At 48.4% G+C, this 14,098-nt stretch overlaps 1 protein-coding gene and 1 pseudogene across 1 annotated transcript in view; both read right to left on the bottom strand.

Annotated features, from left to right (window-relative positions):
• The window catches only part of SPOCK1 (SPARC (osteonectin), cwcv and kazal like domains proteoglycan 1), a 517,625-nt gene that overhangs the window by 154,015 nt on the left and 349,512 nt on the right, over positions 1 to 14,098 (bottom strand). Inside the window, exon 4 of the mRNA XM_058735892.1 lies at positions 4,360 to 4,474. Coding sequence (XP_058591875.1) covers positions 4,360 to 4,474 — 115 coding nt within the window. The remainder of the gene's footprint in view (positions 1 to 4,359; positions 4,475 to 14,098) is intronic.
• On the bottom strand, positions 12,174 to 13,947 carry LOC131489168 (elongation factor 2-like; annotated as a pseudogene).

The raw sequence follows: 14,098 nt of genomic DNA, 5'->3' as shown, positions 1-14,098 counted from the left end.
ATACTCACTTATAAAAATCAACTGAAGAAAGCCTAATACAATTTTTTCTATATAGAGTAAGCATGACGTGATGACCAAGTTTTAACAAAAATGAACCAACAGATAAAACCTAGGACTAGAAAAAAGAATGGATGGAAATGTGCTGGGATGTTTAATTACTGTTTTTAACTGATGTGAACATTGCCTATTTCTTGTTTCTTTTTACTCTTCTATATTGTTAGTGTCTCCTGTAATAAGCATCAAATATCATCATATTAAAAATTAATGCAGATATTTAAAAAAATCATTTAAGAGATGGCTTCCCGATCCCAGGAAGGCTTCACAGTGCTCTGTGGCACTTAAATGGCCCCTTCAGAAAACCTGAAAGGTGAACAACACTACCAAGAATTCACCCGCTCCCGAGCCCACTCACGGTGGCTCGACATAAGAAAAGATGAAGCAAAGAACTTCCAAGCAGAATTCTCCAAAGAGAATGTGAGATTACCTGAAGCCTCTAGATGAAACCAGATGCAAACCCAAATGTAAATACTACCCTAATAAAGGAGAATTCCAGCAAAGGGAGACCCCACGTGGCACCCCACCAGAATTCTCGCCCGTCTGCCCAGATGTTCAGTGGTCACAAATGTGCGTACGTCAAACAGCTTCTCCACTCACTCCATCTCGATGGGCAAGGAAAGCTAATGAAATTCTCTCACTGATGCGCTCACTGTCCTCTGTCTCAATCCATGTGACAAGACAGCCTAAGTGTGCAGCCTCGTAATCAGCCTGAGGCTGGCCCAGCCGCCTCTCCATGTGTGTGTAGTGCTGACGATCTGGCAGGTGGGATTTGCCTCTTGAGCTGCTGCAGAGGCCAGACTGGCTGATGGGATTGTCTACAGATGTTTCTCAGAGAGAAAGATTACTTCCCTGATTGATGAATAAATAGAGTCGTCAACACTGTCTCCTTGGTCAGAGGGGACCCCTGAAGTATAATGTGGCAGGACAGATGTTTCATCTGGGAAGGTGTCCAAGACCCCAAGAAGAGGTATGTGCTCGACTGATACAGCGGGCCGAGGTATTCAGTCTGTGGGAGGGAGGTGGGGAGGTTGGACCCACAACGGCAGTGAACACCACTGCAGAGCCTTCCTGGCTCAGACCACCTCCCAAATCCGGATAAGGGAGTGGGCACGCTGCCTCAATCACAGCCTCCTCTTTGGGCTGTTTTTCCAGTGAACAAAAGGTCCCTATCATCAGGAATGCAGCCATCTTCTTAGCCCTTACCTTCTGTGAATCACAAAGAGGGCGGCAGAAATGACACTGTAATGCTCATGCTAAACCTCACGGCTTCCCCGAGAAGGAAGGACAAGCAGGCAGAGTCACCAGAGGAAGAAGCCAGGCACCTGGAGGGGGCTACCTTCTTCTTAGAAACATGCAACTGTGGGGTTTCCTGGCTGACCTTCCAAAACAAATGACATAATAACCATCATCATAATTGTTTTAGCAAGTGGCAGACCAGCCATCATTATGTGACACTAGACTATATGCCTTACACAAGTGCGCGTCACTGAACTCTCACACAAGGACACGCACAAAAGAGCCCCTGCAAGGATTAGCAACAATTGCTACCCATAAGGTCTCTTTAAGAATCACTAGTGGGTGGCACCTGGGTGGCTCAGTCAGTCAAAGGGTTAAGAGTCCGAGTACTGATTTCTGCTCAGGTCATGATATCAAGGTTTGGTCCATGAGTTTGAGCCCCGCATTGGGCTCTTGGGCACTGACAGTGCAGGGCCTGCTTGGTATTCTCTCTCTCCCCTTCTCTGCCCCTCCTGCATGCATGCGCACTCTCTATCTCACAAAATAAATAAATGAACATTAATAAAAAAACAATCATGAGAGGATGCACCCCAATAAACAGGAAAGAGGAATGGGTAAGTATTTTCATTAAATCCATTTTACAGACGATGAAGCACAAATTCTGAAAGGTAAAGTACATGCCAAGGTCACAGAGCAAGGTAGTAGCCAGCCTGGGAAAGGAACCCTGGTTGGTCTCATTCCCAAATCCATGCGCTTAGTCATTGTAATCCTGTGGCCACCAGAATACGAGGGAGATGAGGATTATGCTTTCTACACAAGCAAACAAGTGGTGGTGCTCCCAACAAAGAAATAAGGCACACCCAGACACACACAACCTACACCTGGATAGGCCTGAATACCCATATGGTTGCAGCCTCCATCTTGCACAGATTTGAGCTTAATGCTGACCATCTCCTGTCCAGCACTTTCAGAGGGGCTCTATTCCAGGAGGAAACAGGCAATGGTCTATCCATGTTGCACATCCATATACACACACATACAACCAGATGGTTAAAATCTAGAGCATTATCTCAAAAAGGGTATTTAGCTATTTGCAGCAAAAGAGGCCCCCTCTTACAACCTTCAGAGAAGGAAGAAATCATGTGCAGCAGGAAACTCTAGGATAGTTTTCTCAGAATATGTCTGCCTGGAAAACTTCTAGTGACAACAACAATTTTTTTTTTTTTTTTTTTTACATCCCACTCCACAGTGAACTTAATTTTCCTTGAGGGTAGGAAAGTATGTAGCTTCAGTGTGTAACACAAGCCTGGCACATTGTAGGTGCTCGGTATCGTTCTGTTAAATGACAGTCAATGAATGGAGAGACAAGGACAGGATGAAGGGAGAGGCCGGCACACGGTAGTAACAGAAAACAGGAGTTTTGGAGCCGGACGGTCCAGGGTTTGAAACATGGCTGCCACTTCCTAGATGTATAAGCCAATTACTAATGCTGCTCTGTCTCACTCCCCTCATTTTTAGAGTGGAGACAAAAATAAATCCCAGCTTGACAAAAGGGCAGGAAGAATTCACGGATGTGGTGCTGAGCACAATGCATGCATGGTGTGTGCTAGGGTTTGGGAGTGAGATCTATCTTTACTTCCAGGGAGAATACTCCAGTCTGGAGCAAAGAGTAAAACACATTATATCTTGCATCTCAGTCTTATGGAGACAAAGGGTTACTGTTTTTAGGTGACCACCAGGCTGGATCTGTAGCTGTAGGGACCAGGTTTGCAGAGGCAGGGAGGTTGAGGGCTCTGCTCCAGGGAGTTTCTCTGCTGGACCATGATGGAGCTTCCCAGGCAGTTTAGGAGGAAACCACTTAGGGAATGGAGGGAAATTAAAACACTTTGCAAAAGGAGCAGCCAATGGGACCAGCATTGCTCAGACTTCAAGAACTGCAGGAAGGGAAAGGACCCATCCGGCATGGTCCAATGGTCGAAACAGAGCTAATGAGCAGAAGCCACAGGAGATGCACTTCAGTGGGAATTGAGTCCCAGAAAGGCTGCATCCTTTGCTTGAGGTCATGGCCCAGCACAGGTGTATGGCAGAGCATGTTGCCAAGTCCAAAACAGGTGTGGTGACTCCAGTGACCATGGACTGAACACCTACCTCTCCATTGCACAGCAGTACAGAAAGAAGGGAGAACAGGCCCTGCAAATGCCTTTCTCCCATCACCACCAACCCAACCCCACTGTTAAAGAACACTGTGTGTGTGTGTGTGTGTGTGTGTGTGTGTGTACACGCACATACGTTCATGCATGGGCACATGCTGGTTCTTGCTCCGAGTATTTTTGTAGGACTGAAGGCCCACAAAGAAGACTGAATTCAAAGGCTCTTTCTGCCCTCTATAAAAGCTTTCTCCCACTGGATGGAGAAAGCTGGGAGAGGTTGAGGGTAAAAAGGCAAAGCTTTAAAGATCTTAAAGAAGAGTGAGGAGACCTCCCTCCGTGCTGGGGAAGAAGGTGATCAAGTACTATACCCTGAGAAAACAGCAAGGCGTGTTCTCAGGAGAAATGGTGGTGTGGTGGTGCTGAGGAGGAAGAACCCCAAACCAGGGCACCCCGACTGGTGAAGATGCCCACGGCCCATATATCTGGGCATGAAAGCAGACAACCCTCAGACTCCGAGGAACCTCAAAGGATTATAACACTGACAATGTCAGTGACAAGCAAGAGACTAATGATTCAGAACCTGTTTTCTTAGCTCTAAGCTTCTGGGATCTCAGGGGTCATTCCTGAATGAGAAATGGCCCCCACAATGACAAAGAAGGGATTTTCCGTGCATCTGCTCAGATGAGGGCTCAGAGTTAAAGTTGATTTAAAATAAATGCAGGTATTAAAATTTTTTGCAAATCTGTGTTGGAGAATTGAGATGCATACCCCAGGATGACTGGAGGCACCAAATACCCTACAAAATGGCGATAGAAATGCCTGCTTTCCTTCCCCCACCCCCCCACTGTCCCCCACTCTGAGATTGGGTACCCCCAGATCTGTCAGTCGGAGCGCGCTTCCCGGCCCCCGGCCTTACCTGGGGAGAAGGTGTTTGCGGCTGACACACAGGGCAGTCTGGTAGTCCTGGGTCACACACACTTTGTGAGGGCTGCACTTCACCTTCAGGCAGGGGTCTTTCGATGGGTCCAGAGCTGAGGCAAAAAGAGCAACAAGAGGGGTGGGGGTGAGGACTTCTAAGGAAATTTAGTTTCTCTTTCAACTCAAATAAACAAATGGGAAATAAACAGACCATGTGTTTGCACTCTGGGCGGTTTTCTTAGGGTGATGGGGATTGGAATGAATACCCAAACCGAGGGGAATTCTGTGTCTACTGCACATGTTCTGCTTCAGCATCAGGATAGTGATTCCTTTGTGCTTTGGGGAGTTTCAGCATCTCCATGTCGGGCAGGAATTACTTTTAAAATCCTTTAGAATCTTACATACTCCAAGGACCAAGAGCTCCTTTTCCCTCTTTGGTTATCTGCCTACAATTGCTTTTTATGACTTCATCCATGCCTACCTTTACTTATTTCCTACCACGTAGAAAGTCCTTGAGGACAGAGTTTTTTTGGCTCCAGTTCAATCGACACGGACTGTGTGCATCAATAAGCCCATGTTAAATTTTGGGAAGAGCTTCAGGAGGCCCAAAACCATTTTGCGCCACGCAAAGTTCCAACATAATAAGGAAGGGAAAAAGCTTACACATAAATATTTATTGTGCGAGGCAGAATGAGATAAGGGCCATGACGGGCATATAAAATGATAACGGAGCTCCAGAGAAAAACAGAGATCAATTTCTGGGGCAAGGATTAATGAAGCATTAATATGTGAACTGGATCCAGAAGGATGGGCAGAGTTTGGGAAAGCGAAGTTACAAAAGGCAATCTAGACTGCCATGGGTGGACCATCACAGGGCACTTGATCCAATCAGTAAGTGTGGCTTGTGGGTGGTAATGATGGCGGGGGGTGGGGGGCGGTGTGCGGAGAAGGGATGTGGAGTCGACCAAGGCACTCCAGAAAGGGTCTCCCAAAACAGTGGTTCCAAAACTGCACAGTTTTCCAGAACAGGCTGAGCGGCGGGCCCCGGGCTAATCAGCGCCCCGCACACCGAGGTGCGCACGCTCATTACAGCAGCGAAGAGGCCGCAGGGAATTCTCCGCAAAGCAAAAGCAATTGTGCCGTCTCCCAGCTCCAGGCCTAGGCCTATTAGGCAGTAAATCCTTCATAACTTTCTCCTCAGCCCGTGGAGGCGAGGCCTCCCCGTGTCCTCCCCACGCAAACGTTTGCTTAAACAAATTGGCATCCTGAGCAGGGACAGCAAAACTGCCATGAGAAACGCCATTGTGCCCACAGCTGCCGGGTCCCCCGGCCACCACGAGACCCCTGCACTTAGAGAAGTCGCGGTTCCTCTCAGCCCGCCCAGGCCCAGAACCTCCACACCATTTTCCTCAGACAGCAGCTGGGAGTTTCTCAAGGGACCTGAACACACAACATCCGGAGGCGTTTCTGCTGCTTGAACAGTTCAGGGCAGCTCCGTCCACTGCAGCAGCACCAGCCACTATAAGCACAAGGCAGGGTGCATTTTTAGGCCAGTCAGGCCAGCAACAAGACCCAGGTCCTGGTCCCAGGGGAGTCATCTGACAGAGCCTACGCCCCAAGGGATCGCCCGGCTGCCTGAAGCTTAGCAGAGGGAAACGAGGTGCAGGAAGAATAAAAGAGGCTGATTCGAGCCCCAGCGACAGGGCATTCACTTTGAACTCTTCAGCTGAGGGCTGCATCTGGGAAGCAATGGCAGCAAGGCTTGTGTCCGCTTCCAGAGTCCTTCAAGCCTAGGCCTTCCAGAAACTCACAACAGGAGTTTCTGGTCCCAGGTGGAAGGCTCCCAGTCCTGGGGATGGCCTCAGACCACTGGCTCTTTTCTCGTGCAGTGTCTCCCACTCCCAACCCCAGGGTGGCTGTCCAGCCAACTGTGACTTGCCTTCCCAGGCTCATGCAAAATGCAGCCAACCTGAAGAACGATTACCAGATGACTGCTAATGACGGACCGTGGCAATCCTCCACTGCTCCTTCTCACACGCCCAGCCACCACAGGATGAGGGGAGACATCGGGGATCTCAAGGAACTTGGGGACCGGACCACAGGCAGCCCCAGCCAAGGTGCCAGCCTAGGTGCTTCCCTGATTGGTGCTAAGTGCTACAGAGCCCTTGGGATTTTCATGGGAGTGTATCACAGAGATGGAAACTAACAGGCTGCCCTAGGAGGGTGGGTATCCAAATCTGAAGTACTCCATGACCAGCTTCGTGGCCAAATTTGAGGTTCTTTTTGTTTTTGCAGCCAACTGCACAAACACCAATGTCCGTCGACAGGCAGTACAATCGAAGGAAGTTAAGTCAGCCGAGCATAGTTTGCAAGAGCAGACTCCAGACCCGGTGTTTTCGAGTGTGAATACGGCTTACTCATACCTCAGCTGCCTCCTCTATATGGTGAGGGTTATACCACCTGCTCTTGGTTTGGTTATCTTGAGGGTTAAAGGGGCTAATATTTGTAAGTCCTTAAAGCCAACTTAATGTATGTTAAGTACCTCATAGGTGTTTGCTAATTTTTTGTGCATCTGGTCCCCAGAATGAGTCATAAGTCTTCATAAAAACAAGAAGAGCTAACACCCACTGTTTCAGACATGCAATGAACTAAGCCCTATAACTGGATTATCATATTTAATCTCAAAACCACCCAAGGAGGTGGCTGCTGTTAATGTGCCCGTTTTACAAATGAAGGTCTTAAAGGGGAGTCACCGATGAGAGGTGCGGAGGGTATCTGACACTTGGCCCATCGACTCCAGAATGCAAACTCTTCACATTCATAGGCCAGCAGCAAAACAATCACCTAGGATCTCCTCTGAAGGGTTGACTGCAGGGTCCACCTCACACCAAGTATGGAGCCCACAGGCACCATGTTCTTGGGAGTTCCTGGGGCATAAAGAAAGCCAAGGGGTAAAAGGAAGGGGGCAGTGAGAGAATGTGGTGCTTCCCAGGTCGGGCCATGCGGGACTGCCCCCATGGACCTCACACAGCCCCAGGGCTTCCCGAGAAGGGGAGGTGCCCAGCTCCGGGGAACCGTGCCCTCTGCGCTCTCCCTCTGAATGCGGCAACCCTCCAGCTAAGTCAACAGACCAGTGTCCTGGTCAGTCTTCTTTCTGTAGCCTTTCCATGTGTGACACTACCATTAGGCTAACTACTATGGACCGCCCCCCCCTCCAATTCTTGAAGCCAGCATTTCTTTACAAAGAAATCCAACGAAAAAATACTAATAAACGAAAATGAGCCACTTAACTCCATATACCTACCTAACAATTTGCAGACAGAAATCAAGTCTACTAAAAATTAATTACCAGGGTCTGAATACTTCAGACAGGGATGCGGATTATTTTGAGTAAATGAACTTCATAGAACAACAAAACAGTAATAAATCAAGCTGCCAGCATTCATTTAATCACCAAGGGGCATTTTGTTTCCGAGAAACAGCCACACTGAGATGGAAAGGGGCTGAGGATGGTACAAGGAGCGTGTCATTTCCCTTTAAACGCCGTCTCCCAAGCGAGCTTTTCTAAGCAGCCCCAAGGCTCACAGCAATACTCTGGAAAGAAGCTGACACCCGCATTGGACAGGGCTGTGTGGCTCCACTTTCTAAAGGGAACGATAACAGATCAGAATAATAAGCAGCATTTGAGAGGCCCTTTAATAAGGTGCAGAGAAAGAGTGCAGGTGAGGAGGTAGGGAGAGAGCTGAGTGTTCGTGATAACTGGGAGCAGGCCCAGAAGCTTCCTTGTCAAGGGCTAATGATTTCTGGAGCCTGTGCTCTGAGTCTCTCTCTCTCTCCACGCACAGGCTGAGTGACAGGATGCAGCGATCCCCACAGGATGGCAGAGCCCTGCGTGCCCTCCACTGCTTCTCTCAGGGCACCCGCAGGACTTCTCCGGGACAGCATACCTGGCACAGAGCAGGTGCCCACGGGAGGTTAATTCCCTCTCTCTGCCCATTTCCCAAGACCAATCAAGTGTCCAGTGGCACAAGACACATGTCCAAGTAATTCGTTGACTAATTTTTACAAAAACCATTTTCAAAGAAAAAAAGAACAGGAAGAAATTAATTTAAAGAGAGATTTGTTAAGCTGAAAAACACTGACTTCCAAAGCAAGTTAATTATAGGCTTCGTGTAATTTTTATTTTTATTTTATTTTTTAAGCTCACCACTTGGTCTCAATTAAGGTAGTGATATTTTAATTATCTTAATTGTTTCTAAACTTGTTTTCCGGTTTGAGTTACTTTTTAATTAGCTACATTGATTTTAAAATCCAGAATCAAGCCTTTTTGCTGTCAGTGGGCATATCCCATAAGCTCACTGGCAAAGGGTTGTAATTCCTGTGAGAGCAGAACAGGCTACCCCCTCAGAGATGCGGAGATGAGGGAATGTTCCATTTTGTGGGTTGGCCCCAGGGTCCCTGAGAGGCGCCTAGGGGACTGACACACACTTGGGTTTATTCCCTTAACACCTGTAGAGCTTCTGTTCTGTGCAGGCTAGAGGCCGGCATCTCCAGAGTGAATGTGAAGACATTCCTACCCTCCAGGGGCTCACAGCTCAATACGGATGACAGACAACAGAAGGGCAAGTTCAGTGTGTTAGGGGAGATGTGGGTACCTTGCCCAGCCTTTCAGGGGGTAGGGAGAGCTCCTTGACAGACAGGTATCTATGGAAAATGGGTTTAAGGCAGGTAATAGGGTGAAGAAAACATTCCAGCTCGGAAGCAGCTCCCTTCCCAGAGGAATCAAGGCAAGTTTGGGGGAACTAAAGCATTTGTTGGGGCCACTGCAGGTTGGAGCAGGGGTGGTATGTGGGAAAAGTGGACAGAGTGGCAGCAGCACCATGAAGGGCCTTTAGGGGATCATGGTCTCCAAATCCTACAGTGTTGGCAAACATGGCAGAACCTGGTGACCTTTGGCACATCCTCCCATGCTGAAGTTAGTGGAGAAGCTATAGGGAGAGAGAACCCTTTATATACCTTTTTCAGGGTAAGTGGCACTTTGATAAGAACAGACAAGCTGCACACTCTCTCCCTCCAAAGAAGAGGGATATCAGGGTGGAGGTCTCTGTGGTTGGCTCTTAGAGCTCCCCTTTCTCCCTTTGCAGAACCTCTGGGGACACTGAGCCATGCAGGATTCTGGGAGGCAAGAAGCCTACCCAGTGAGTCTGACAAGCAAAGACATCATCTACAACAGTCATGTGAACTTGTGGTCCACTCTGGTGACTCCAGGGAACGTCCACAGACAAGAGGCCGCTCAACCTACAAAAAGTTGACAAATTAATGAATGTTTTCTGTCTTCTTGTTGTTTTGAAGACTGCTCTTTGCCTGAATCATGCTCAACTGAGGTTCATCTGAAGAGCAGACACTCCCAGTGATTCATTAGCAGTGACTTAATGGATGAATGACAAAGAAATTACTCCAAACTGCTAAAACCTCGTCAAGCTAAGATCCCAAACATTTATTACAGCTTGTCTGTCCCCATGGTAACCTGGGCATGCATCTTGCTCCCCCCTCTCCCAACCTCTGGAGGGGCTTGTTTACTAGCTGACGACAGAGCTGCACAGAATACAAAACAGAAGATGCTGCCCACAGAATTCTGCTGGAAACAGAGAAGAATGACAGTTTGGAAAAGCTGTGTCACCATTTTCAGCTTTCCAATCGAGGTACTAGATGTGTTCATGGGAGGCTGAACAAAGGGGCCCAATGGCCATGTGTCTGAATAAGACAGGCAGTTGAGTGACACAGACAGCTGAACATGTATGCCCTAGGAAGGGGGGGGAGGGAACGGGAGTGGATGGGGACACAGACAGATAAGGACAGAGGAATAGATGATAAAAAGGTGCATCTTACCTAAGGAACCCCTCCTGAGAAGAGACATTTTCTTTTCCCTTCAAACAGAGGACCTAAGAACTCTTTTCTTTCTGTGTTATAACTAAAAGCATCCTCTCTCTTACACTGTGTGTGTGTGTGTGTGTGTGTGTGTGTGTGTGTGTGTGTGTGTATGATGGAGGCTAAGTTGTATAAACTGGTAATGGGCAATTATTCAGCCATGTCCCTAAATGCTAACAACTGTTAAATACAGGTAGATGGGTACAGAGGAGTTTATTTTATCATTCCATCAACTTTTGGGTATATATGAAAACTTTAATATTAAAAGGAAAGAAAAGAAAAAAGAAACATCCTACAAGCCAGCAAGTTAACATATAAGGCAAAAAATGTACATCTCGATAGTCTACAGTAAGAGGAAATTATCAACAAGTTGAATGTCCATCTACTCTACCCGGCTTGGGCTACCGAAACAAAATACTAGACACTGGGTGACTTGGACAACAGACTGTTATTTCTCACAGTTCTGGAGGATGGAAATCTGAGATCACGTTGCCACCATGGCCAATTTCTTTGAGAGCTCTCTTGCTGGCTTGTAGATGGCCACCTTCTCACTATGTGAGAAGGCTTTTTCTCAGTGTATACACACAGCAAGCCAGTAAGCTCTGTGATGTCTCTTTTTATTCTGCATACCTTTTTTAAAAAAAGATTTTATTTACTTTTTTACTTAAATCCACATTAGTTAACATATAGTGTAATAATGATTTCAGAAAAAGAATTTAGTGATTCATCACTTACATACAACAAGCAGTGTTCATCTCAAGTGCCTTCCTTAATGCCCATCACCCATTTGGTCCATCCATCCACCCAACAACCCTCCAGGGGCCCTCACTTTTGTTCTCTGTATTCAAAAGTCTCTTATGGTTTGTCTTCCTGTTTTTTATCTTATTTTTTCTTCCCTTCCCGTATGTTCATCTGTTTTATTTCTTAAATTCCAAATATGAGTAAAATCATATATTTGTCTTTCTCTGACTGACTTATTTCACTTAGCATAATACACTCTAGTTCCATCCGTGTTGTTGCAAACGGCAAGATTTTTTTTCAAGTTTAAAATATGTATTTAAATTTTTTTTTAACGTTCATTTATTTTTGACAGAGAGAGACAGAGACCATGTGTGGGGAGGGGCAGAGAGAGAGGGAGACACAGAATCTCCCGCAGGCTCCAGGCTCTGAGCTGTCAGCACAGAGACGGACTCGGGGCTGGAACTCACAGACTGCAAGATCATGACCTGAGCCGAAGTCGGACGCTCAACCTACTCAGCCACCCAGGCACCTCTAAAACATGTATTTAAAATACAATTCATAAAATGCTTAATCTGCCGACTCTGGAGCCCTGGGTGCGGGGTGGGGTGGGGTAGGCAGCTGCCCGCTAAACCAGCAGAGCAGGACTGCAGGGGTGTGGCCCTCCCTCCCATGCCCTTCTGCTCAGACACCCAAGAGGCCCATGGGCACCCCTGGGATCACACAGCCAGAAAACAGGTCCCCAGATGTTTCCAGAGTCTCTGCTTACCAGGGAGGCTCATCCCTGAGCAAAGCATCCCCACATGGGGCAGAGCAGGGTATGGCTGGGCTAGACAGGGCAGGGCGGGGCACTAGGCTCTGGAAGAGGCTGATGGTAGCAGATAGGGTGTTGCCTCCTGCCTGCAGGTGGGGAGCACCCTGATTTTTTTTTCACCAGCATATCACACTTATTATTCCAATGGCACTAATACAGCTGGGGATGTTCACGGTGATGCTGCACAAAGTTTCCTGCCTTTTAGCTTCTTCCCAAAGAGGAAGGTCTACCTGCTTGTTCCTTCCCCCTTTCTGGGGGAAAATCCACCACGGACTATTTACCCAAATAAACCTCTTAATGCTTTTTTTGTTGTTGTTGTTGACATTTGAGTTTCTGAAATGGAAAAAAAAAAAAAAACAAAACTGTTGAGTGTCCCATCCTGCCTCCCCCACCCCCACCGGCTAAATAAGTCCCTGTTGCCAGGGCATTTCTGTTGCCTCTGATATCTTGAAATAAATATCGAAAGAAATGGCAGCAAGTGTTCACGTTGAGTGATGGCACAGAGTGGGCCCCAGAACCCATCAGGTGGAGTGTCACTGGGGACAGTCTCGAGGTGTCATGGAGAATGCGAGGGCTTGCTGTGGTCGATTGTCGGCCGAGTGCAAGGGCTGTGCTGAGTCCCACCCAGGGGTGGAATGCAGGAAGGGCAGCCTACTATTTGTCCAGGAAGTTGTCCAGGGCTGGGATTCCTTCCTTCAGGCCCTTGCACTTGCGTGTTTCGGCCATCACCTGGCTGGGGTGGCTGGTGTCATTGAAGAGATTCCCAGGCAGGGTCTGCCAGTGGTCAAAGACGCACTGGGAGAAGGCCTGGCCACCAAGGTTGGACCTCAGGTCAGCAGTGAAGCTGAAGGACTCATTCACAGGCAGGTAGGCCTCCACGACAAACATGGGGGGGGCCAGCTGGGACTCCTCAAAGACGTGACCATGCTTCCTGTTCAGGACACCATAGATGCCACTAGCCACTTGTTCTGGACACTGAATATCCACAAGGTAGATAGGCTCCATGAGACAGGACTGGGTGGTCAGCACACTGGCACAGAGACAGCGCCAGCCAGTGGGGATGATCTGGCCACCGTCGTGGTGGATGGCATCCGCATGCAAGGTCACATCAGGGATATCGAAGCACACACCCCACGTTTTCCTTGCACAGGGCTTCCTCTTTGGTGGCCCACTGGAAGCCAGCTACCATACTGTCCTTGATCTCGTTGAGGCACTGCACACCCTTAGTGATATCGGTGAGGACATTGGGGCTGGCGTCAGGCCCAAAGCATCAGATCTTGTGGGCTTCTGCCACATCCCACTCATACTTCTCGGCCAGATAGCGGACCTGCTGCTTGAGTTCTTGGCGGACGGACACTTCGCCCTTGTCGATGTCCTTGGCCAGGTCATCGGGGAAGGGCCACACCTTCATGCACAGTCAGTTGTGCCTATTTTGGGACTTGGACATGCAGAGCACGCTCGACTCCTCACTGACTGTATTCCGGTAAGACACCGTGGGGTTGGATTTCTTGATGGGAATGCACGCGTGGTCCTCCTCCAGGTCCTTCAGACAGATCTCCAGGTACAGGTCGCCAGCCCCTGCGATGATGTGCTCCCTTGACTCCTCAATGATGCCCTGCACTGTGGGGTCCAACTTGGCCAGGCATTCAGGCCCTCCACTAGCTTGGGAAGGTTGGCTGGATTCTTGGCCTCCACGGCGATCCGGACAATGGGGCTAACACTGAACTTCATCACCCGCATGTTGTGGGCATGCTCGAAGGTGGTGATCGTGCCATTCTTCACCAGGAACTGGTCCATGCCCACCAGGCCCACAATGTTCCCACAAAGCACATCTTCAATGGGCTCCACATAATGTCCCATCTTTAGGATTGTTCTCTGGATAGGCTCCAGGTACAGGTCCTCCTTCTTCCCAGGTGTGTAGTTGGGCCCCATGATCCTGACCTTGAGACCAGTGGACACCAGCCCCGAGAATACGCGGCCGAAGGCGTAGAACCAACCTTTGTCAGAGGTTGGCAACATCTTGGAAATGTGCATCATAAGTGGGCCTTTGGGGTCACAGCTTTTAATGCCCATGGCTGAATCGTCACCCGGAGACCATATATACATACTTTTATACACACACACACACACACACACACACCCCATGAGATGTCTCTTCTTATATACTATCTTACAGGAATAGGCCCCTACCCTGAGGACCTCATTTAACCTTGGTTACCTCTTTAGATGCCCAATCTCCAATACAGGACACTGAGAG

Source organism: Neofelis nebulosa, chromosome 1 (assembly GCF_028018385.1).
Source record: "Neofelis nebulosa isolate mNeoNeb1 chromosome 1, mNeoNeb1.pri, whole genome shotgun sequence".
Lineage (NCBI taxonomy): Eukaryota > Metazoa > Chordata > Mammalia > Carnivora > Felidae > Neofelis > Neofelis nebulosa.
Note: the sequence above shows the minus strand (reverse complement) of the source record. Positions and strands in the feature narration are given on the sequence as shown.